The sequence below is a fragment of the Pan troglodytes genome, chromosome 6 (genome assembly GCF_028858775.2).
Source record: "Pan troglodytes isolate AG18354 chromosome 6, NHGRI_mPanTro3-v2.0_pri, whole genome shotgun sequence".
Lineage (NCBI taxonomy): Eukaryota > Metazoa > Chordata > Mammalia > Primates > Hominidae > Pan > Pan troglodytes.
Genome location: NC_072404.2, coordinates 138,588,646 through 138,614,984, shown reverse-complemented (window position 1 = coordinate 138,614,984; position 26,339 = coordinate 138,588,646). Strand labels below are relative to the sequence as shown.

General features: G+C 36.2%; 1 protein-coding gene across 3 annotated transcripts in view; it reads left to right on the top strand.

The window, feature by feature from the left end:
• The first annotated feature begins 2,761 nt into the window (after positions 1-2,761).
• SLC13A1 (solute carrier family 13 member 1) overlaps positions 2,762-26,339 on the top strand; it is an 89,276-nt gene continuing 65,698 nt past the window's right edge. The window contains exons 1-4 of one of the 3 annotated variants that reach the window (XM_063815556.1): positions 2,762-2,873; positions 5,016-5,054; positions 6,900-7,030; positions 25,467-25,595. In XM_063815556.1, the coding sequence (XP_063671626.1) occupies positions 6,932-7,030; positions 25,467-25,595 (228 nt within the window). In that variant the 5' untranslated portion in view covers positions 2,762-2,873; positions 5,016-5,054; positions 6,900-6,931. Of the gene's footprint in view, positions 2,874-5,015; positions 5,055-6,899; positions 7,031-16,267; positions 16,424-25,466; positions 25,596-26,339 lie in introns of those variants that run through there. The other 2 variants (XM_009454117.4, XM_016958087.3) reach the window with 2 other exon arrangements.

Genomic DNA, 26,339 nt, shown 5'->3' with positions numbered 1-26,339 from the left:
GCAAACTAAACTTTCTAAATTAACTGAGACCTGTCTCAGACTTTTTTGGGTTCACACAAGTTAATAGTAGTACCCAAAAGCTTTCTAGTAAAAGAATTTCAACTTGAAAGAACATACTTGAAGAAGGGAACCTGTTGAGTATAATATCAATGATTTTAGATTAAAATGTAGAGGACACTATTACTAAATATGTGCATAGCATACATGTGGTAAGTCATGGCAATTCAAAGCATATGTACAAACCTAACAAGACGAAAACAAGAAAAATATGCCATATTTATCATTATGACAATGTAGAAATTACTTAGCTTTAATACATAAAACATATTTTTGAATGTTTATTGAATAATAAGCTCAATATGTTTCTGTGATGTAAAAAAGCTCATGCAATTTTGCCTGCATTGCTATAAGAATCATGTCCAGAACCAAGGAGGTGTCAGTCTATTCCTGCTTTTTGCTGCCAAACAGAATCTGAAATAGAACATTCAACTCAGGAACTCAGCCAGAGTCAGAGAGATGAGTGCCCAGGATAGTGAAGAGACTTAACATTTGAGACATGAGGAATAGCTGAAGCAAATGGAAATGGGAAGACTTCAGGTATATAAAGGCTGTCACATGGAAGAGAAGTTGAAGTTCTCCCTCTCATGGTCCCAAGAAGCAGAATTAGAACAGTAGATGAAGCCACAAGAAGACAAATTTTGTCTCAATGGCAGAGGGAAAGTAAGTCTAACAGAGAGGAAAGCAGGTATTTAAATATGAAATGAGGAGAAATGAGTCATCCATCAGCAGAGGTATTGAGAAAGAATGGGCTCTTTGGCATGGATATTACATGGAGGTCTAGATCAATTTTCCAAACCAAAGTTACTGTGGTTCTCAGAAAGTCACCCCAGGCCAAGACTCTTGCCGTGAGAACTTGTAATTATTTTAGGGACTATGAAAATGGAGATTGTTAAGAAAAATAACAGAGCATTCACAATTCATTGCCTCCAATTGCATTTGTTTTATGCTCTACTAAGTCACTTGGAGTTCTTTGCTGTGAATAGGCTCTCTTCCCCTTGTAGAGGCACAGTATTTTATTCATATCAATTCATTCACTAGAAAAATCTGTATTTGGGTCCATTTTAGTAACCTCATTTCTTTTAAAACCTCCCAGAGATCAAACTACTCACTATGATTTGTTTATCTGGGACAAAAGTATAAATCAAGCTGTGTCCTCCTGGCCTATCTGTCAATTAATGTGGTTTAATTGTGCAATGATATAAGTTGAGAAGAAAATATTGTTCTGAAAAATGTATCTTTTAGAATCAATGATGAGGAAAATGGATAAAAATGTAAGTATAAATGACTTGTCAGAGTAAATGTTGGTATGTTTCTTCATGAGTTTGTAAGGCACACATTTTCTTTAAATACTGAATTTTCTTCATAAGCAACCAGTTTGAACCAAAAGCCACCAACCTCATATAATAAAAGAAGCCAACTGGTGAAGAACAGTGAATGCTGTAGCTATGCCAAAGAAACTTACTGTGAGAGGACAGCCTGGCTAACATCTTATATTCATGTTAATAACATATTGTCAGCTAGTCTATGCTTAGGTAAAAAAAAATTCCAAGGGTCAGCCTGACAGGAAACTGGATTGTGTCAATGTCATTTACTACACTTAAAACAAGTTCACCATTAGAATTATGTTAACGCTTTATCTTTTCATTGTTATCAGGGACAGCAGATGCTCCAAAGAGACAATATTTTTGGTGGTAAAAATGGTAGGAGGAATATCAGGGTTTTTTTTTTTTTTCTGAAAGAGAAAAATTAACACATTTGGCCATGAGCAACAGTGAATTTGTAGCAGAACTGAGATGACTGAGAAAACGTTTCCCTCATTAATTTCTTTAAACTTGTTTTTTTCTAGCTATACTCAAAAGCAGTTTCTGATTAGCTAGTCTGAGTTCCATGGAAGCCTTCTGACTTGACAGGGGGAGTGGACACTTGGATCAGCTGGGATTCTAGGGTATTTCTCCATGATCCATTTCTATGGATTTCCATTTCTAAGAGTCCTAGAATCACAGCAGTCACTACCCAAGTGCTGACTTAATAAATGCCATATCCAGGGGTCCTGGATTCACCTCTGAATACGCTAAACATTTTCACAAGGATTAAAATACAGTTGCCTGTGTCAAGACATGACTGTGACACGAGGCGGCTGTGCAGGGGAGGGTGACATAAGCAGGAAGAGGAGTGGAGCAAACAGTGTTCTAGATACCTGAGAGTAGTTTTACTCAGCTTCCCTTTTCTAATAGTTTGTTAAGTGTCCTGGAATGTTCCTTCGCTTCCCTTCTCTACATTCCCAGCTCCCTGAATTTTCCTCTTTCACCTCCCAGAGAACCCAAGATTAAAATGTGATAAGGCTCAGCCAAGATAAAATTATTCCTCCCCACCCTGATGGAGGTTGTGGCCAGTGGTGTCTTGGCTTCAGAGCTGACATATTCTGGCAGGTGCTGTTATTGCTAGAGGGAGGTCTTCCTGTTTAGGAATTTGCTTTCCTTCTCAGTTCATGAGCATTCAGGTCTTCACCTTGTAGGACACAGTTCAATCTTCATCTATTCAGTTAGTCATTTACTTCATTACACTGGAAGAATAATTATTGAAACTGTGGTTAATAATAAATGATGTTAATTTAAGTTTTTAGGGACTTGTGTATAAATCTACAGTCTCTAGGGTAGATTATTCTACCCTAGCTAATTATTTTATCCTTTATCTTAGGAAATGAAAGTAAAAATTGATATAGTTAATTGACATCAGCCTGGAAATTTTACTATATACACAATCTACGTGCTTTTCTTTCATCAAGAAGACTCAACATCTTAAGGAATGGAGAGGTGAGCAGAAAAAGAAATAAAACTCTAAAAAGTGCTAATGTAAATGACTACAGGATGCTACTGAGGAAAAAAGATCATCTTAGTTTTAACAGTATCTAAAATGTTTGGGGATTCAGCTCATATATGGCACTCAAAGAGTATACCCTTCACAGAGCAGTGCTTGTAAGTTATGCAATTTATGAAGGTAACCAGAGTATACAATTAAGGGTACACTATGAGTGAGTTTTTGAATTAAGGGCTAGTCACAGCTTAAGAACAAATGAATGTTGGGAGAAAATCTGGCTTACATTTTTTGACCAATAATCTCAACAATAGCAATTGAATAAACCTGGCATGCACTTTGAACTCTAAAAACCCTACGAGTGAAAATAGAAATACATAATTGAAGCAAATGCACTGTCTTTTTGTATACAAATGCACCTGGCTGTTTTCGCCAGCACAGTAAAAGTGTATACTGAATATATACACTTTTTCATCTAAGTGTATATATGTATGAGTACATTTGCAATGGGGCAAATATTTTCCATTGAAAAGCCATATCTCATTGCAAAGCTATATATTCTATTGACAAACTGCTTGAGTAAACCATACTATATAAACAAGGAAGCTAATTGGTTTCCATTTATCTATACTCATAGGTAAGTTTAGAGAAAGTATTCTTTGAGTATTTACTTGTACCCAACACTTTACTAGGGACATAAGCGATGCAAAGGAAGTAGTCTGTACTTCCTTGTACTCAAAGAATTAACAATCTTACAGAAGATGTAAGATTTACATGCATTATTAAAATAGTAAATAACATCGGTCTACTCACAGGCCACAATGTGTCTTACAGATATTATCTATGATTTTCAAACTTTACTGTGTATTAAAAATTATGCAGGGTGCCAACAAAACATGAAGGTTTCAAAGTCACATTTAGATCCAAAAGGGCAGGGAATCTGCATTTTTGTTAAGCACCCGATATTATTTGAATACAGTTGGCTCAAGGACCACCCTGGGTGTGTGCATGGAAAGTCAAGGATTGGGGATTTGGGCAAGGACTGGGATTGTTAGGATGGTTTTGAGATGAATCTACAAGGTCAAACTTCAACTATGGTTAGCATTTAAAACAGAGATGGAAACCATATTCTTGGAAGAAGGAAAGGCTTGAAGAACACAAATTTGGGAGTTAACATTATAAACATAAGCATAAGAAAGAGACAACCAGAAGGTAGGCCTGAGAGAAGCATGTGAGACAACTGGATAAAAACTAGTTTCCACTCCCCTCAGTTGGTTAGACAACTCAAGCATCTTGGGCAATCTAACTTCTTTACCACCAATAAGAAACCCTTCATTTTCTCTGTGCTTGAACCTGAGTTTCACATAATTTATGATCATCCAGAAGTCTCAATGGCAAACGCCAGAACTACAGTCCCTAAACTAACCAAACCAGGTATCTCCATACAAATTCTAGACTTGAAGATTTAGTGCTTAGTGCCAAATGAATATTCATGATGGTAGACCTCAAACGTAGTACAAGGAGCATTGCCTTAGGTGCCAGAAAGAACTGGAATCAAATGAATTGTTTTGCCATTTAGTACCTGGGATATTTTACTTTACCTCTTTGAATCTTAGTTTTCAAATCTATAAAATATAAATAATAACAATACATACATATAACTTGTATCAAGTTTTGAAGATTAAACGAGGTGCTAAATGTAAACTCTCTGGGACATAGGATATAACTATAACAATGAATGAATGAACAATATCTGTGATTTTTTTGGTAAACATGTTTTTTAATTAAGGGCTAGGCGAAGCTTAAGAACAAATGAATGAACATAGTCATGAACTGATTCATGATTATGTAATGGTGTGATTCAGTTTAGATAAAACATAACACAATTATGATGTAGTAAGGTTTATGATTTTCTGTACAGAGAAGAGGTGAAATTTGACAACTGTGACTAATTTGTCCTAGGCATGGAGCTAGTTAAAGCATGATGTGATTTGAAGGATACCTTAAGATATGTATCCAAGGGGCCCTGAAGTCTCACTTAGAGTTTCATTCCCCAGTGACTCTTGCAGAGACATTCAGCTCACATCAGTCATTCATGTTTAGTGCAAATTATTTTATTAGATTTTTTCTCTCTTTGACAGTGAAGAGAAAACCACTGAGGAATAAGAGGTTGGCTGAAGGTAAGGAGAAGGTGAGGCTGTTTTGTAATAATGAACACCCACAGCAGATTCAGCTAGCTAGAGCCCAGGCCATAAGAATAGGGTCCTGGAGCCTTCCTCTGGTGAGAAATGAGGACCTAAAGAGAGAAAATAGGGCACAGAAAGGAGGGACTAACAAATGTCAAGTGCTTTTCCCTTAGCCTCTGTCTGGTTCCAGTTCCCTACACATAGGCTCTCATTTCCTTTAAATGTCACACAAATGCCTTTTCGTTTTTTGGTGTCATCTCACAAAGTAAAATCCTCTAAGATGAAAAAGTGAGGCTCAAATCATCTCACCAGGTAGCTGAAGGAAATCTGAGAGCAAAAATGGTTTCTTCGAAAAGTAGTAGTTTAAAAAAAAGCATGCAATGAACTAGAGAACTGTACAGGGTGTTAATGGAAAAAAATAAGTACTACAACTGGTTTGAGTAAATCATTTCATAAATTAATTTTAATACTATATACTATTGTTATCCATTTATTATCACTTACCATTTTATTACAATATCATTTGTAATTATCCTTTCATCTAAGAAATTCAAGATATAATAAGACTTTCTGGTTTGGAAACTTTTTTTCTGTTTACTATTCTGATTTTCCTGAATAAGTGTCCATAATAGATGCTTAGGAATTTAAATTTTTTACAGGAAAAAAATGCTTTCTCATTTACATTAATATGGTGTGTACTGGTGAGAGAATTGTTTCTCTTGATGGAAAGAGAATGCAGAGTTATATTAGCATGAAGTTAGAAATAAGACCTAAATGCTAACTATAGATTACATAAGAGTAAGGTTATCTATGTCAAGAGAAATTGACTATAAATTCTAGTAGGGCTGGGAATGTGTTTCATTTATATCTAAAGACAAGTAGTAGTTGCTAACTTGAGGTTTACTGGATCATCAATTTACAACACAACATGAAAAAAACCAGGGTCCTTATCCCTGAAGATTTTCAAAATACATCCTCCATATCACTGTTGGAACAGTCTCCAACTTCCCATGTGCTCATGTGCACAAATCATACACACATACACATCACACACCACTTGAATGTCCCTAATCACTCATCTCTATGCAGATTCCCTGATAATTATGTAGTCTGTATCAGCACAACAGTATCAAATCAAGCCTTCAAAGGTCTTAAAATAGAGGGTTTATATAACACTTCATGGTTATTTTGGTTTTCTATCAAAAGAGACAATAGGGTCTAAGAAATACACAAAACTTTGCTTCTAAACAACAGGGACATTTGCTATAAATTTTGTAGAAGACCCTTGCAATACATTGTCCAAGAAGTCCCTTAAAAATCCATCTCTAAACAAAAAAGTTTCCCTTTCACTGTCATACACTGAAATTCCAACTATTAGTTGCTATTTCAATTTACACACTAAAAACATACTTCCTTAGAAAGGGCCATGGAGACTGCCTGTGGAGACTCACTCATGGCACCATGACAATGTGGTAACTACTCCAGTTAGGGAGTCTGGAAGTCAGAGGACATCAAAAGGGTTGGAAGTGCCTCATTGTGAACAAACGACCAGCTTCATGGTTTTGCCTTCTCCTAGGCTTGTCCAGTCTGTATTTCAGTGAATGTGATCAAAGAAAGCAGGGAAAGAACAGTTTTTCCTTGAAAACCCAGAGGAGCAAATGGTCTTTGATTTCTCATGAAAAGTCTTGGGCCTGTCTCTTCATGTTAATTGTGATAGTAAAACAATAAAGATGAGATTTAATTTTAACTTGTGTTGGTCGGTCTAGGGCAGTGAGTGAAGGTGACAGGCTGGAAAAATATTAATCCAAGTTGGTTATTTAACATCTGCTTTATTTGGAGGAGGACACTATTGAAGCCACCTGCTCAGGACAATGAAATTCTTCAGTTACATTCTGGTTTATCGCCGATTTCTCTTCGTGGTTTTCACTGTGTTGGTTTTACTGCCTCTGCCCATCGTCCTCCGCACCAAGGTGAGTGAACCTGGAGAACAGACTGGTGGATTTCCTGACTTATTTAATTGTCCTTTATTAAAACTGTTTGCTGTTTAACTGCCTGGCTCAGAGCTGAATGAATGTTGACACTTCATGCCTAAAGTCAGCATGGTTGTACATGATGTTTTGTCCATTTTCTCCCTTTTTAATAATTAACATTGGTTGATTCTTAGTATGATTAAACATAATTAAATAGAATATTAAATCAGAATTGTTCTCTGCCTATCAACTAGATGAGAGGAAGAACAAAAGAAGCACAACCTTTGAGATTTTGCAGTTCAAGTTGTCATTCTCCAGGGAGCATGCATGGCTAGTGCAATTCCTTCCCCTGAGAATAGGCAGCAAAGCAATTGCTGGGGACAGAGGTGGAAGAACAAGGGAAATCCTAGGTCCAGCACAGACTAATTTACTTCTCAGCTCTGTGGCTTGGTCACAGAACTTCCTGGAAATTTAGTTTCTTTGTAGGAAAAGAAGACATTGAAAGCTTAGAGTACTTTCCCTTGGTCAATCAGAAAATCTAATAAAGCATTTACCATGTTCTGATAATTCCAGGTTTTGTTTTATTGTGGTGTACTTGTAAGCATTTTTGTTTGCTTTTTAAGAGTAGTCAGGGCATTAAGTCCAGAACAATAAGCTCAAGCATGTTTAATTTCTTGGTAAAATGATTTGAATCAGCAAACATTTAATGAGCACCTTCTCTGTGCCAGGCACAAACGTCACTTGGTAGTAAGAGGACAGGCTTTGGAGCCAGATTCTCTGCTTCAGGTCCCAGATTTACCACTTACAAACTGTGTCACCTGGGCATGCTACTTAATGTCTCTGTGCTTCTGTTTTCTCATATGAAAGATGTGTATAGTAGCAGGCTTGTTGTGAGAATGAAATGAAGAAACACTCTTCAAACACTTATTTGGAGCAGTGCCTGGCACACAGTAAGTGTGCAGTGCCAGTCTCCTTGGGTGTGTTGACTCCACAGGTGGGGCAATTCCCAGCCCTCCATTATGCACAGTCCCTCCTCTTAGTGGGCAAGAACTCTGCTGATGCTCTCCTCTAACAAGTACTAATCGAGGTTACACCAGTCTGGGTTATAATAGAGTCATATTAACTATAATATGGTGGTCCCTCCAGCCTCTGCCAGAAGCCTTTGCCAGTGATCCTGGGACCTCTGAAGGGAATTCACGTGAGCTAATAAAGTCCTTTTGGACACTGTCAAGGCCTATTCTACCTGCAAAACTGGAGAAGGGACTGGCCCCTGCTGTGGCATCTGTGGGTTGTCTCCCACCAGGTGCAATCTTCCAGCTGCAGCATTCTTGGCTTGTCTCTCCTTGTGCTGAGGTCTCACAGAGCTACATGGAGGGAAGGGAAAAACTCCCCACCCCTTTTGGTCCAAATCTCTTCTAAGCCCTCAAATTCGTACAGAATTTGTAAATAATAATAATAACTAAAAGACCTTGTCAGCTGTTTTTGGCTTTGTTGGTTTTGTTTTTCAAATTCTGTGTGACTAACCCTTTCCCTCCCACCCTGCCACTCCCACCCCGGCTCCTTGTGAGGTCTCCTATATGAATCTCCGGCAGCCCCATCAGATGACAAATTCCAGCACAGAAATAGTGCTCTATTCTGAATTCTCACCCCATCTCCTTGCCAAGAACTTCATCTAAGACACATTATGATCTTCACTTTGTAACTCTTCTGGTCCCATGAGTCCTCTAGATTTGGCTGAATCCTATCATGACCATATCCTGGTTCATACCTGGAGCCCTGCTATATTTTAATATTTTTGAGTTAGTCTCAGCATAGGTTCTTACTTATGGCAGAGAAAGTAGGAAATTAAACTAGTCAAGACAAATTTAGGTCATCACCACATATCATCTGTGATGCTCTTTTGACATATAAATGCATGACAATTTGATTATCCTCCATAATTTTCTGAGAAATGAATATAAACTCTTTGAAAAACAAAATGAGTAAATAAATCAAAAGCAATCATTTTAGTACATGATTCATTAACTGGGAAGTGTATTATTTTTAAGAAATGCAGCCACTGATTATTTTTTCCAAGGTGCTATGACAAAAGAACATTAGGTCCATGCAGGAACCACGTGTCTAGCACCAAGTTGCATCTGGTGACCTGGTTCCTCTTTCCTTTCCTCCTAATCATCTCATTTGTTAAAACTCAATTAATGTTAATGGAGGATTTATTCCTAGTATAATAACACGATATTATTTTTTTTTGGCCACTTTAAACATATATTTAATCATTCAATAAACTGCTAATTAAACTGAAAGACTATTATTTTAACTGTTGCTTACAATGAAAGCAAATTATTTTTTTAAAGAATGTAGGCCTTTGGAGGGTATAAAATTTAAGGAGAAGTTTACTTTAACATAAATGCAAGTCAATTTACTGTTAACTTTTAGGTTACCAAACTGAAGAAGTCTATGCTTCTAAAGACACAATATTAGATTAATTAAAACATTCAATGGAAACAAAAATCCAAGTTTCTCTTTCAAAACCACAATTATAAAAAATAATTCCATGTGGGGCTATAATCTACAGGATGTAGAGCCAACAAACAATGAATTATTGACTGATTTCTTTCCTTCATTTTCCTGCTTGTTATTGAGTTGTTCGATAGACTGGCCTTAACTTATGTCTTAATTCCATCTAAAGTGAAAAAAGTGCCATGAATGAAGAAAGACCCTAATTGGTTTTTCAATGTACTATTAACAAGGAAGGAGAATAGACTGATTTGCAGAGTACTCTTCTGTTTCAGGCATTCTGCCAACTGCTTTCCCCAAATTATCTTATTTAACCTCCATCACAAACCAATAAACAAGTACAAATGTGCTTCTCATTTTACATTTGAGGGAATTGATGCTCAGAGACATGTAACTCACCAAAGGCCACCTACATGCTCTAGAAAGTAAATTTGAGCTTGGATCCTGTCAGAACTCAGAATTCATGCTTTAAAAGTGATTTCATTTTAGTCTTTTGTATATTTTTGAAGACTTATTCTTCCATGGCTTGTTAATCATTTGTCAACAACACCGGCATTTCTGTTCATGAAAATGCTTTAGACAGGCCAAACAGAAGAGTTCTGTTTTAACCATTTCCTCAATTGACCTTATGGTATGCAATGTCATTAAGGTAGAAAGTTGCAGTGATTCTAACCACTGAAGATAGGCTTATGAGAACTGAAGCTATAAGGATGTCATTTGCTGGGTGTCCCAGAGCCCCAGTTTTTTAAGCTGGTCAGTCAGTTTGTCAGGATATGGTGCCCCTTTTCTCCATACTTGCATCTGAATTGGAAATAGAGACAAAAACAGGTAAGCAGCTTGCAAAAATCTGGCTACACAGATTTTTCCAACCAACTTCTGTCTGACTCTAGAGCCAATGATGTTAATCACAACTGAGTATCTGTGTCTTTATAGCTTCCGTGGTCATAATAAATATATTCCTAGTACATTGCTGTGAATCTCACTTTGCTAATGCAATTCCATTTTCTTATTGATTTACACTGAGCATCAGAAATTCTTTTTGTCTCTTAAACATAATGGTAATCTCAGTCCTTACCCAATTAGTAGTTAATGATCAGTAAACAAGTCTGGAGTGTAACTGCTTTTTATTTGAATGAAATAATCACACTGAGTTTTTCTCATTTTGGAGAGAAATTTCTTTAAATATTTCCAGTTAAAATCTTGGTAAAACTGGCCTAGTATATACTGACATAGTTTCAGTAATATTCTATGTGCAACTTTGTTCTTTTTAGACTATTTTGTTAATTTTTACTCTTTTCAGCAGTCAATACTATTTCCTTACTTATTTTTCCAGTTATTGGATTTTCTTTGTATTTTTATTCATGAAACAAAAAGAAGGCCAGATTTGTTAGAAGTAAGAGGGGAAAATCGAACAACAATATATTATATTTGTAGAGTGCAATTCTTCCAGGTATACCTATTCTATCTAGCTTACTCATTAATCAGGACCCCTTTTTAAGATCAGGAGACAAGGAAACAACCACACATATACTGAGCAGCATTTCTTAGTTGATGGGTTGTAAAACCGATACCAAATTTTAATTCTTTCTTCAGAAAATATTTTGGATTTCTCTAGAAAATATTTTATATTCTAACTTTGAAACTCACGATATATTCACTTGAAGCATGATGACTTTCAAAGTGAGAATAGAAATAATAATAAATAAAATGATACATGATTAGAGACTTATGGCGCTAGATATAAAAATAAAATAAACAGATGGGAGAAATATAATGATTGTAAGGAAATATAAACTTTAAAAAGTGAAGTATCCCCTAGAAGGAGGAAGTGGTAGGTCGAGAAGTTGGTCAAAGAAAATGAAAATGAGTGGGAGATAATTTAAAAAGACTATAAGTGAAAGAAGAGGAAGGAGAGAAATTCCAAGAAAACAGATAAGTTTTAAAGGGCCAAATAAAATAATTAAATATATTAATGGAAATAATTGATACTGTTTTAAATGTTGGCGTAAAAATATTGTAGGGATTTAAGATAAAGAAGAAAATGCTATAAAGTCCAAGTAAGTGAATATTTTGGACACCAAAGAATGCAGAAATGATGAAGAACAAGGAAAAAAATAGAAGTAATGCTAATAGCAATGTGGTAGTTCGACAAAACCAGAAAATCCAATTTTGGTAATATATTTTTATTTCACAAATATTTTACAAGAACTTTCCCAGCTCAAAGTGTTGTGCCAGATGAACTGTGTGATATAAGCAGAAGTTTAATGTTTCTGTCTTTATGTAGCTTGCAGAATTGCTGGAAAGTCATTATATAGTATGACAAACATTAATGGCAAAAGTAGGTTGTACGTAAACACATGCCAAATAATTTAAAGAAATCATTTGTGCTATGAAGGCGTAATTAAAAAGTGGATAAACCACTAAGGATTCATCATCTTCCAGCCCCTCTGTTCCCCTAACCGCATGCAGTCCCACTTGCCCGAAACCTGCTGCTCCTTCTGTTTTCTTTATGTCAGAGAATGCCACTACCCTTCTCTCCATTCACAGGCTTGAAAGCTGTATGTCATCTCAGATGCTTCAAACATCCACAAGCCCCCATCATTAATATGGTGTTGCATCTCCTTAATCTAAATCCTCCTAAATCTCCCCTCTCAACCTCATCTTCTCCTCTCTTTCCTTTCCTGCTGGCACTGCTTTCCTTGAAGCTGTCTTTCTCTTTCTTTCATAGACTGTTTGTTTTTTACACACTTTCCCCTACAGTCTCTGGCCAGAGTACTATTTTTTAAATGCCAACTCAGTCCAATTGTGAAAAATCAAAATTTTTCAATGGTTCCTTTTTGCCTATAATGGAAAAATATCTAAACAAAAGATGGTTTTGCTGATGGATATTTCTGACTTTTCATTTATTTGTCCAAAAGCCTCCACCACACAGTCCCCAGTATCTATCTCCCACATTTGCATTTTCCTCTTTAACAATACTTCACTGTTTGCAGTTTCTAGAATGCCTGTGATTATTCTTGTCTCTCTGCCTTCACACATGCTATATCCTCCTCCTAGAATGCCATCTCCTCTTACCTCACCCTTCTTGGGAAGGAAGGCTCAGGCTGTGATGTAAACTGAGGATCATCCTCGATGCTCTCATTGCATCGTGGATACATTGGCCTCTATTACAGTATGTCTTCCATTTTGCTTTATCTTTGTGTCTCCCTCCAGACTGTAAATATCTCAAGAACATGGAGCATAGTGTTTAAATTTCTGTCTCCTCCAGCACCAAACCCAGTGCCTGTCACATAGTAGATAGTTAATAACTGTGTTGAGTGAAGGATGATCTAGCGTGGCAGAAGGATGTAAGGCTTTGGACCTGATAGGAAGGAGAGAATGCAGGAGAAAGAGGTTGATGAAAGGAAGGAACTTCAATAGAGTGAAAATAATGATGAAACGACAGAACAAGAAGAATGTAGGTGTAACCAGAGGCTGTCCCTTTCACAAAGCTCTTTCTTCCTCCCATAATATGTTTTATACCTTGTTTGGTAACAATAATAAATGTGAATGCCCACTGTGAGCCTCATAGCGACAATTAGAAATAGTCAATATCATCCCAATTTTACAGAACAGAAACTCAGAGAGGTCAAGAAATGTGATCAAAGTCACACAGTCCACAAAGGGAGCAAGAGGACTTAAACACAAATCTGTCTGACTTCCAAGCTCATGATGTCATTGCTTATTTAATGATATTTATATCAGATCTTTAAAAGCTGTGCTCAGATTGCCTTACATCATTGTTCCTGCATTTGCAATCACGAAAGCACAGGTTGAGGTGATGCCTCTCTCAGCCTGGATCACGTAGTAACCTCTACCCATGATGGACAAATAGTATGAGTAAGAAATAATTGGCTGTTTTAGACTGCTGAGATTTTGGAACTTTTGCCACAGCATAGCTTATCCTGTCCTGATTAACATAGCATATTCTGAAACATTCCCCAAGTGACTCAGACATGCTACCCTTGGCTGATTTTTTTTTATTTATAAAATGAGCAAGGCTCTTTTTAAAAAGTTCCAAATGTTGTCTATGGATAAGCTTCCCCAGATTCACCTGAGATACTTGTGTAAAATCGTAAACTCTTAATGTGAAGTGTAGGATGCTGCACGTTGAACAAACTCCACAGGTGATTCTGGAGCAGGTAGTTCATGGATTGCATTTTGATCATAACCAAATGTGTAATCAGGTTGGAGAACTGATTATTTCTGTACCTTTTTCCAGTTCCACTGTGTACAGAGTATGAAAACAATGCATCTCAGGTGCTGGTTAGGTGTGGAGATTGAGTGAAAAGGAGGAACTAAAAATTTCCCAATAACTGGTGTAGTGGGCCATCAATTGCTTTTCTCTACTATCCATTTTGGCTAAAAACTAAAAAAAAAGAAAAGAAAAAACATCTAGTTATTTCTCCTTGACTTTGTAGTTGAACTTATTTTTACTATCCATCTTCCAAAATGAGGATATTTTAAAGCACTTTAAACTTTGCAATTAATATAAATTGAGTCTTAAGAAATCACTGCTGCAGTAGGGGTAGGAATACCAAGAACCATACAAAGCCCTTCACAGGCTCTGTCAAATAATAATGATGTTTTTCTTGTAGCACAGAGATTTAGAATGCATGATTTTTCTCCTTTTTTAATTGCTTTGTGTTCTCCTTAGAAAATCAATTGTAGTGATTGAGGTCTGTGATTGGCTCTGCTTTTCTCACGCTGTGCTGAGAAGAGATCATACCCACATACGTACTAATTCATCAGCCAAATTACTCCCTAATATCAGTCAGTATGTCATTTAAAAAAGCAGAAGAGATGAAAAAACTATATTTTAAAGCCAAACTTATATTCTAATTCCATGTGGGGCTATAATTTAAAAGAGAACCAAGGTGATTTTTAAATGTAATCAGCCACATTTTCTAAGATAACTTGACAGTCAGAACTTTGTGAGGAGGAAGAAGTCATTATCCAAATTGCCTAGTCATAGCTTTCTTTGCCTTTTTCACCCCTTCAGCAAGTGCCCTAGCTGTGCACTTGAGGTGGTTAAGACAAGATATGACTATGATATTTTTAACTGGGGGCTGGGTAAGTGGGAATGTCTGTGATGGAGGAATTCACCTATGCAGGTGGACATTTTAGTTCCAATGCTGTTTGTTGGCAAGAGAGATGAGGGCTGCAGGAAAATTGTAGACACATTCACCCACTGGGGCAGGAGTCAACATATCCAGTTCCAGGCAAGGAGGAGAGAACAGAGAAAAGGGAACAAGGCAAAGAGAAAGAAGTTTCTATGCTAAGGAACCTTATGCCTAAGATAAAGATTTAGTGTTTTATAAGATATATAAATACAAACAATATTAGAAAGAACAGAAAGAAGAACCTTACTCACTCAAATATGTTACTGACCGTATACTCTATGCCAAGTACTGCTTTAAATGTTGGGAACAGGGTAGTAAATTTTAAAAATATATACTCTGATAGAGTTTATACATGGACAAATCTCAACTCTACCACACGCTAGCAATGTGATCGTTGAACCTTAGTTCAGCATGGAATTACAATATCTACCCCAAATAATCTTGGCGAGGGTTAAATAAAATGTCATGTGGAGTGCCAAGTGTTGTATCTGGCACATTATAAGCATTCATGAGTATTACTTGCCCATCCTATAGTCATAAGTCAGAAAACAGGTTTATCTGTCTACTTGGCAAATATTTTCACATCTTAAATAAGTTTTTCTATATATAAAGTCTATGATCAAAAGTCTAGATGAGGTTTTAGACAATTAGGATCCTCCCTTCCCAAGCTCTTTCTCCATTGGAAACACAAAGCAAATAAAGATCTCTGTAGATCAGAATGAGTCAGAAAAGCAAACAAGTGGCATGAAGGTGGAAACCTGTGGTTGAAAGCACTCCCATGCCATTCAGGGACCAGAGTCAGGTTAAATGCCAGAAACTAAGGGCTGGAAAACGGTTTTCTCAAACCTGTGAAGGACAGAAAGAGCTGGATTGATCGCTGGCTATGATGGCTCACAGGAAGCAAACACTGCCCAGCTCCCCAGCCAAGACCTCACCCATACTACCCAACTCAGCTAGATGACTGGATCCGTGTTATGCTGGCAAGAAAAGAACTCTAGGGTGTCAAGATAAGACCCATCTGAACCAGGAACTAGGAACTGGCTGGAAGCAACTGTAAAAGTGCTAGATGAGAAACAAGGAGTGCAGAAGAAGAAAACACAAGAATAAAGCTACCACTCAGAATAAATTTGAAAATAAAATTTCAAAATACAATAAGACACTAAAGAAAGACTGACAAAATCCGCTCAGAAGAAATGAAAATAATAGGGAAATCAACAAGTTAGGAAAGGAAAAAACAAAAAAAGAGAAACAAATTATTTTTCAAAATATAAAGCAAGAGCAGGAAAGTATAAAATAAAACTAGTTAGATATCCTGGAATTTTGTCACTGAGATTAGAAAAACAAACAAAACCCTCAATAGATGTGTCATGTTTGAGGCTCCTGGGTGGTCCTAGTTAACCAGCTTCCCCAGGGGCAACTTCTCCTTTCTCATTAGATTCATGTCAAAGATGAGTCTTAGACACTCTAATGCTCAATAGCTTATTCTCAACAGCTTCTCCTTTTTCATTTGGTTAATGTCAAATATGAGTCTTAGACAGCTTATTCTAATGCTCAACAGCTTATTCTGACTTTTCCAAGATGAAGATGAAGAGCAGGCCAGTGGCATGGGCCAGATGCAGTCAGATGACTGACTGACCAGGAGGGCCTCCGTCCAGTGACCAGTCTCAGAATTTAAAGGACCCTTCCCCCTTACTTATGCTTGTACTCAGCCCAGGTGAGTTACCAGCCATTTCTCTCATAAAGGGAGTTTAAACAATTCTGGAAAGAGTAAGCCTTTTTTGTTTATGAAAGTTGCATCTGAGGTAGCCTTGTCTCCTGGAAATCCCCAGGCCAAGGTTGGAAATCCCCAAGCCAGTCTGCATCACATTGCTAAGTGACACTTAGTGTCAACCCTACTCTGTGACATACTGCTAAGTGACATGTAGTAACAGCAAGATGCCTGAATAAGCCTTATGGCTATCATTAATCTTATAACCAGGGCATGTCTCTTATAGTATACTACAAGATGAAATAAACTTTAAACTGAGTATCCTTGAAGATATATTCAGTGAACTGTGAAAGAATACTAGGAATTTACCTAAAATATCAAATAGAATATAAAAGGATATTTTTAAGTGAGAGAATCATTTGGAGAATGAATTCAGAGCCCCAACATATGTATAAAAGACATTACTGAAAATGAAAGACTAGAAAAGAAGTCATATTCAAAGTAATAATTACTGAATTCTCCAGAATTTTTTTTAAAAAGATGAGCTCTCAAATGCATTTGTAAGTACAAACAACTTAATTAGATATTAGTCCATATTTAGGCACATCAGGAATGAGACTTCAGATTAAAAATAAGGTGAATTTTTTAAAGCTTCCAAATAGAGAAGAAAAAAAATCTCCAAAAGGATTGTAATTAGATAAATTTTTCATTTCAATAATAATGAAAACATCTAATAAATATATAATAGACCTTTCTGGAGAAATCTACAAAACATTATAGAAGAAATTTAATAGACACCTAAAAAGAATAGAGAAGTTCATAGATAGAAATACTTAAAGCTATATCTTACTTCATAGATTCTGTGTAATTTGAATGAAAATCTGAATAAAATTTTTACAACTTGAGATAGTAATTTTAAAATTCAAAAGAAAGAATGAAAATCTAACACTATTAAGGCAATTTGAAAAACATATAAGATTAAGGAGTTGTCATACAGATTGTAAACCTTATTGAAAGGTTAGAAATGTTAAAAGAGCATAATTCTGTAAGAACTTATTTTTAGAAGGCAGCAGTGGGAGAGGAAGAGGACAAAATAAAGAGACCAGAAGCTTATGTGTCTGCATTTGAGAACTTCAGCATAGAAAATATGTAGCAACATGAATTACTAGGCAAAAATGAGCTCATTCAATTTAAAAAGCATGGCACTTTGGCTATTCATTTTGAGAAAAAAAAAGTGTTAGATTCCTATACAAAAATATTAAAGCTCTACACTTGAAAAAATTTTAATCTTAGAAAAAATACGGAAATATATAATGTAGAAAGATTTTCTTATAAAATATGGTAAAAACATGAGACAACAGAAAAGTGTTTAAAATCACTGCATTAAAATTAAAATCCTCCAGTCAATTAAAAATACAATAAAGCTAATTTCATAGACAAGCCAGAGACTAAGAAAAATGTTTACAAATACATAGTTTATAGAGAAATAATATTAAGAATCTAAAAATAACTCCACAAATCCATGAGATAAAAGAAAAAATAACCCAACAGAAAAATGAAAAAGAACTATAAATATATAATTTACAGAAGAGAAACAATTATGTTCAATAACTGTGAAAATACTCCACTGGTATTCAAGAACATGGAAATTAAATAAGAAGATTTTTTCATACCATCAGATTGTCAAATGAATAAATTAATCCAATATACCAAGGATGGTGAAATGGAATTTCTGAACATTGTTGGTGTTAATATAAACTAGTATGACCATCTCAGATAGCTTCTTAGTCGATTTTCATAGTGCTATAAAGAACTGCCCGAGACTGGGTAATTTATAAAGGAATGAGGTTTAATTGACTCAGCGTGACTGGGAGGCCTCAAGAAACTTACAATAATGGTGGAAGGGGAAGTGAGGCAACTTCTTCACAAGGCAGCAGGAAGGAGAAGTGCCAAATTAAGGGGGAAGAGCCCCTTATAAAACCATCAGATCTCATGAGAACTCACTCACTATTATGAGGACAGCATGGGGGAAACTGCGCCCATTATTCAATTACCTCCACCTGGTTTCTCCCTTGACACCTGGGTATCATGGAGATTACAATTCAAGATGAGATTTGGGTGGGGACAAAAAGCCTAACCATGTCAGATAGCAAATGGGCAATATCTAGTAAAGTTCCAATGGACTCCTTCCCGTTTGAAGTTCTGATGCTAGTTTTCTCCACTAGCTAAGAAAATCTATTTTCCATAGACATGCATGTGGAGATAGGTACAAAGATATCCATAGCCTTATAATAATAAAATATTGGGGAAAAAATCCAAACAAACATCAGTAGAAAAACAGACAAATAAATGGTAAAATATTCATAAAAAGGAATACTATATCCATTAAAATGAAGTAACAATAAATCTACATGTATCAACATGAATGTATTTGAAGTACATAAAATATTGAGTGAAAAAAGCAAGTTGCAAAGTGACATATAGAGTAAACCTTATTTAATTTTAAAACCACGTGTTATTAATGTATTAATGTCTGCATGTAGTATAATCACAAAAACATGAATGGAAAGGATACAAACCACATTCTAGACAGTAGTTAACTTTGGGAATGGTGGAGGAGAAGGAAATGAGGGAGTGGTCCTTAACATCAGTCTTTAACAGAATATGGAATGTTTTATTTGTTTAAAAATAATTTAAGCAAATGTGGCAAAGTGTCAACATTTGTTAAATATGATAAGGTGTACAAATATGTTTGTTGTATATTTTTACTATGTTCTAAATATTTTATAATTTTGAAAATGCTTCTAAAGAATACACTGCTAAAAAGCTTCTAATATATATATTTTTTAATGTAAGGGAAGAGGAACGGCCCATACTATAATAACTTCATGTCTCTGGTAGTGTGAGGAAATCTTATAATAGGAAAGACGGAGCTGCCATGAATGAGCCAAAGAGGTGCAGTGTATACATACAGAGCAGGTATCCAGGGTTAAGCAACATGACATTGCCTATGATCTAATGGAATTTCACCTGGTTTCCACACAATTGCCTCTGTCTGGCTAGGTGTGACTTGTTTGCTGAACTTCTTGATGTAACTTTTGGGGGTCGTAACAAGTACAGAGATTTTTAAGTAGAAAAGTAGTATTTTTGAGGAAGTCCTCTGGATTTTTTTTTCCCCCTCTTTTCTCTTTCTTTATTTTGAGAAGGAATCATGATTTAAAAAAAAAAATTGTAAGGTCAGTGGTAGTCATAATTGTAAATCTTTACAGTTATGTCCTTCATGATAAATAAACAAGATAAAAGTACATATTATTTTTGTTGCTATCATTCAGTTTAAGAATTCATAATACTAAAATACTTCAGAACAAAATGTGATTAAAACTTTTACTTGTTACGGTTGCAGAGTAAGTTGTAATAACGATATCGGATGTATCAGCAACTTCCAGCAGACTTGGGGGTAGGTTGTGGGGGAGGAAGGATTCACTCATACTCTTAATTGACAACTGGTCTTCTTTTATTGCTGTTTTACCATTGTTCTCTTGAGGAGGTAGTAGTAGTAGTGATTGTGTGTAATGGTGGTAAACAATTTGTGGTGGTTTTATTTCTTAGGAGTAGGAGGTCTGTTAAGGTGAAGAAAAAGAGGAAAGAGACAAATTTGGAAGAAATTTACAGGAGACAAAGATAATATAGCTTGAAACAATTGGTCACTCTATGAGTTTCTAGTGACAAAATGAAGCTACTTTATGTTCTACCTCAAAGCCAGTCCTAAAATCAAATATCTAGGATCTCTTTTTAGTTGCAACACAGTTCCACAACTTCTGAGTAGTTTTCTTCTTCATCAGAAGAACTTGTCCACCAAAAGTTACTCACCCTCATATTCTTTGTGTGCATGTGTGAATAGATGTGAATAACACAAAAGAAGAAAATGGTTGTTTTTTTTTCTATCTCTTATACTTTTCTTCTTCTTAGCAAGATTATTCACAGATCTTTGATTTTAAAGTAAAAAATAACCCTATATACTTTAATAGGATAGTTTTAAAAGAAAATACTTGGTGTTGTGTTTGAATTAACCTTCTGCTATTTAATGCCTAAGGACTTTGAAGGGAAAGAATGTTTTCCTGCATTCTTTCACATCCCCAAGCACGACCAAGAAAAATCACAAAATAGAGAAAAGGAATTAGAGGAAGGAAGCATTCCTGGGATGAACCCATCAATAGGATGCTTGTTTAATTTATCAGCCAAAGAGGGACACTTTTGAAAATGAAAGGAAATACTAATGAGAAAGGAAACTTTACAATAACACTGTCCTGAGAAAACTGGGGCAGATGGCTACCCTACCCATTAAAGAGCTCTCAAATGATCCTAAAATTTGTATTGAAACAAAAGACCCCAAATAGTTAGAGCAATCTTGAACAAAAAGAACAAAGCTGGGAGGCATCACACTACCTGATTTCAAAATATACTACAAAGCTATAGGAACCAAAACAGCATGGCAGTGGCATAAAAACAGGCATGTGGACCAATTAAACCATAGAGAAGCCAGAAATAAATCTCTACATTTACAGCCAACTGATTTTCAGCAAAGGTGCCAAGAACACACAATGGGAAAAGGAGAATCTCTTCAATAAATGGTGTTAGTGAAACTAAATATCCACATGCAGAAGAATGAAATCAGATTCATATATCTCACTATATGCAAAAATCAACTCAAAATGAATTAATTAATTAAATGTAAGACCAAAAACTATGAAACTACTAGAATACAAAACAGGGGAATAGCTCCATGACATTGACCTAGACAATGATTTTTTTGGATATGACCTCAAAAGCACAGCAACAAAAGCAAAAATAGACAAATGGGATTACATTATACTAATAAAACTTCTTCACTGCAAACAAAATCAAGAGTGAAAAGACAACCTATAGAATAGGATAAAATATTTGCAAACTATTCATCTGATAAGAGATTAATATCAAAAATACATAAGGAATTCAAACAACTCAATAGCAAGAAAGCAAATAACCCAATTGAAAAATAAGCAAAAAATTTTGAATAGACTTTTCAAAAGAAGGCATACATATGGCAAACAGGTACATGAAAAAATGCTCGACATCACTGTTCTGGGAAACACAAACTAAAACCACAGTGAGTATTATCTCACCCTTGTTAGAATGGCTATTATAACAAGCATTGGCCAGGATGTGAACACTGTTTGCAGAAATGTAACTTAGTACAGCCATTATGAAAAATAACACAGCATTCCCTCAAAATATTAAAAATAGAACTACTGTATGATCCAGCAATGTCATTACTGGATATATACCCAAAGGAAATGAAATCAGTATGTTGAGGAGATATCTGCACTCCCATGTTTATTGCTGCACTAGTCACAATACAAGATATGGAATCAACCTAAGTGTTCATCAACAGATGAATGGATAAAGAAAATATGGTATGTATACACACACACACACTCACACATGCACTTGCACACAAACACACACATGGAGACAGAGAGAGAGAGACAGAATGAAATACTATTCAGCCATAAAATGAAGAAAATCCTGTCATTTGTTACAACATGTATGAACCTGAAGGATATGTGTTAAATGAAATAAGCCAGGGACAGGAAGACAAATAGCATGTGATGTCAGTCATGTGGAATCTAAAAAAGTTGATCTCATAGAAGTGGAGAGTGAACTTGTGGTTCCAGCGTCTGGGGAGATCAGGTGTCAGGGTTAAGGAGATGTTAGTCAAAAGATAGAAGGAATAAGCTTGAGAGATTTATTGTACAACATGGTGACTGTAGTTAATAACATTTTGTACTCTTGAAAAATGCTAAAAAGAGTGGATATAAAGTGTTCTCAGCACACAGATAATAATGATGTGAGGTAATGCACATATTAATTAGCTAGACTTAGTCATTCCACTATGCATAGATACTTCAAAGCATCATGTTGTACATGATAAATACAGTACATACTATTTTACATGTCAATTAAAAAAATTAGGATTAAAAAAAGAGCATTCAGAGGGGAATAACTCTGTCTTCCTCCTTTTCCAGACCTTTGGTTTTCTTCAGATGTGAAAAAAGGGGGCAATTTTCACAAATTCTGGGAAGGCAGCTATCAAAGACAATGCAGATATGATGTTTTAGCTAGCTGCAATTATAATCCACTGGGACTCCTAGGAAAAAATACAAAATGCACATATGTGTTCAGGGTAAACTCCATGATGAGACATAAATTTGAACTGCAAATCAGAAGGTAGACGAGTTTTACAAATGGGTTATGAATCCAGGGATTCAGCTTAGGCAAAAGGAAACTACTTGGAAGCAAGTGTATGGAACCAGATTTAAAGATGAAAGGGAAGGTCTGGAAAAGGATGTAGCCCAGTGCTTCTCGAACTTTAACCCAGATAAGAATCACCTTGTGAGCCTGAAAATGCTGATTGATTCAGTGTGTCTGGGGAAGGGCTTGATGTCCTACATTTCTCACAAGTGACCAGATTATGCTGATGCTGCTGGTTCATAGACCAGGCAGAGGGGCAGAGAGGGGAGAAGTCCAAATGCACAATCTAAGTGTTGATTCTTGAATGACAAAGCAATATTTGAAAGGCGGAGCAAATAGGCAACCTTTTTCCTACCAGATATTTTACTAAAATGCTGACAAAAGCTGAGGAGGTAAGAGAATGAGTGAAGTAATGTAGTAGTACTGTATAGAACTGAAAAAATACAAGTCAATCTCTAAAGGTGACCCTGGAGAACCGTTGCCATGGAAGAAAATCATCCCAATGTTACCAAATATCTCAGTTTGTTAAGAGAAGGCAGGAATTCAGACTTTATTTTTTAACATTTAATCTGCTGATTTGTAAATCCTGACTCAAATTAAGCACATAGACTTATAACACTGTGAATCAAATATATAGAATTGCCTTGCTAGACTTGGCCATCAGCTTGCGACTGCTTCATCCAAATGATCAAACACGGTCAAAGGGTCTAGAATGTGAGCTCAGACAGGTAGAAACTATAGCACATAAAGGATCTGGGGGCTTGTTGGTATACCAACTGGCTGAATACTATGAATTAGAGTTCAGAGAAAGGGATGCATTATGAGGAGCAAGGATCAGAACTCAAATATCAAGGAAGTGTGTAAAGAAGATTCTTTGGATATAGAAAATTGATGTCAGGAGGTGTTGTGATAAGACATTATAGTAAAAGTGAAGGTGGGTTTGAATGCAAAATGAGGATTCTTCAATTATTTTCAATAAACAACTAAAAGTCACTGACTTTTGGTTGATTTCAGTCAGGGCTGAGCCACTTAAAATATGGAAGTATTCTGGGCCAGGTAATAATGTGATTATTGAAATTTTGCTTTTTATTCTGTCACCAAAGTTGTGCCATCTTAGTGGACTATGACCCTCCACCCAAAGGCCCATGTTGACATGGATGTTCAACACTTAAGGCAGGGGGTGTATATGGTGAACAGAACCAGCCAGCACCATGTATTCTATTTATTGTTTGATGTTTTAGCAGACCCTCATAGATTGGTGCTCCAGATAGTTGTCAGGGTGGCTAGACCTGTATCTGGCTTTCTGTAAGGGAATGCCAAATACAAAATGGATTCTTGGAAAGTGACCTGATATTGGAATAGTCTTGCCTGCAGTGGAGGAAGTGGGTGGAGGGGCAGATTTGAGAGATATAATGACTGGGGAATAAATAGCATCAAGATAGTGGCTAGTTGTAACTAGAGAGCAAGATTAAAAGTGGTCCATTTTATCTCTGCAACCTAGGTTCTTACAAGTATGATGGAAAACATAAAGTCATAACAGGAACTTTCAGGCTATCCATGTGTTCTCATTAAGAGAAAATGCACAACCTTTCTTCCATGCTGGCATTTTAATTTAAGCTAGTATACACAATTCTCTCTAGAGCTGTTCAGGAAGATCCATTCAAGGCTCAGCTTTGTTTTGTTGTTTTATTGTTTATCAAGATGGTAGAAGCAGACTCTGTATGAAACTGTCAACATCAAAACACTTTCATTCTTTCTCCTTTAAATAGATAACACAATAAAGGTACTGCCTAATCCTGGCTTATTAAGGATATCTTAGAAATGCACTGGAAGTGTAGGGATGCTGGTCAAGTAAATCCCAAGCCCCAAGGACTCACCCTGAGGCAGGCGAATCAGACAGCAGTAGTGCCAGACAAAAATAAAAGCTTAATAACTTCATTCAACCTAAACAGCAGTTTTTGTAAATTTTTCAAATGCAACTCAGAATTTGCAGAGAGTAAGCACTGTGAGAGCAAAATAGCACCATTTGATAGCTGCTAACCTTTACTAAAGACTTAGAACGTTCCAGGTGATTTCATACCAAAGTTATCTATATAAGTTAAATATAATGATAAATTTTGACCATCTCTTAACAATGCCCTAAAACATGAACCTATAGTTTTATACTAAGCAAAGCAACAGATTCTATTAAGAGTAGCATTCAGGCTCTTCCATGCCACACAACTTGTCATGTCTTTTCTCTGAGACACAGTACGGCAAAGGTTTCTCCTAGGTTGGTTTTCCCCTTTTAGTTAGAAGGAGAGGAAGGCAGGAGTGCTTGGGTCCCACTCAACCAGGCACCAAGGAATGCAGTTAAAACGCAGGTATTCTGCCCCCAGGGGAAAGGCTGTAACTTGGCTATTTCTGTACTCTGGAAGTATGGGGGAGTGCATTTTATAGGCCAAAGGAAAGTGAGTAGAAACATCTATATACACTAATATGAGCAAGAAAATGGACTAGATTATCTATTTTGAGGGAAATGTGAAATAAATGTAATGAATGGGGATTTTTTTCTCCCTTTAGTTTTTTATGTTTATTAAATTTTGCTTCTTAGAACTTCTAAGAAATGAGTATTTGAGGGCAACTCAAAGATGCAGAGGTCTTCAGATCTTCTTACGTTCTCTGTGACATGGCTCTATTAAGCAAACATGTTTGTGTTTGAATGTTGACTTCTCCAGCCTCATAATATCACCATTTGCTTTGCATTTGTTCTTACCAGGAAGCAGAATGTGCCTACACACTCTTTGTGGTCGCCACATTTTGGCTCACAGAAGCATTGCCTCTGTCGGTAACAGCTTTGCTACCTAGTTTAATGTTACCCATGTTTGGGATCATGCCTTCTAAGAAGGTAAGTCCTCTTGCCAATGTCATAAGTTGATTTCCTGTTTTGTATTGAGATTTCCATTGAGAAAAGTTATTTTTAAAGGGAGCAATCATCTCGTTGGTAAGGTTCCACATAAGTCCCCCAAACTTCCAACTGTTTCTCCTCTCTGGCATTCTGCATGTGTGTCCACCTTCAAAGAACAAACACAGGCTGCAGCTTCTTGAGTCATGCATGTCAGTGGGAGAAATGTATGTCCCCTCTTCTCTCACTGACATCTATGCCTAGTGCCTCCCTCTCAAAAACAGGGAAATTTGTTGACATCCTCCATAAGCTTTTTATATTCAGCAGAATTCAGCCTCACGGTGTTGGAAAAACAATTTTGTTTTTAATGAAGAAAAAGTTTCCCTGTTTTCATTTCCAGAAACCTGCCATTTCAAAAGATAAAGCCAAACTAATGTTTATGTATAGCTCCATTTTGTTCTTGCTGAGAGGAGTTTATTCATGCTAAGAGGTGTTTATTTGTTCTATACAATCTAAGAGTACCCGTCTGAAGAAAGTGGATTTGGTTTCCCAAACGCATTGAAACCAGTCTCCAGCCACCCAGTGAACAACTATCTAAACCACAGCTGAAACAATCTCAAGAAAGATGTTAAGTTCGAGATGCCAGTCAGTGCAATTTATCACCTTTGGACTTCTATCTTCTGCCTGGGTCTAACATTGCTCTCTTGAGGCTTACCTGTCTGTCATTTTCTTTTTAACTAACCCTTG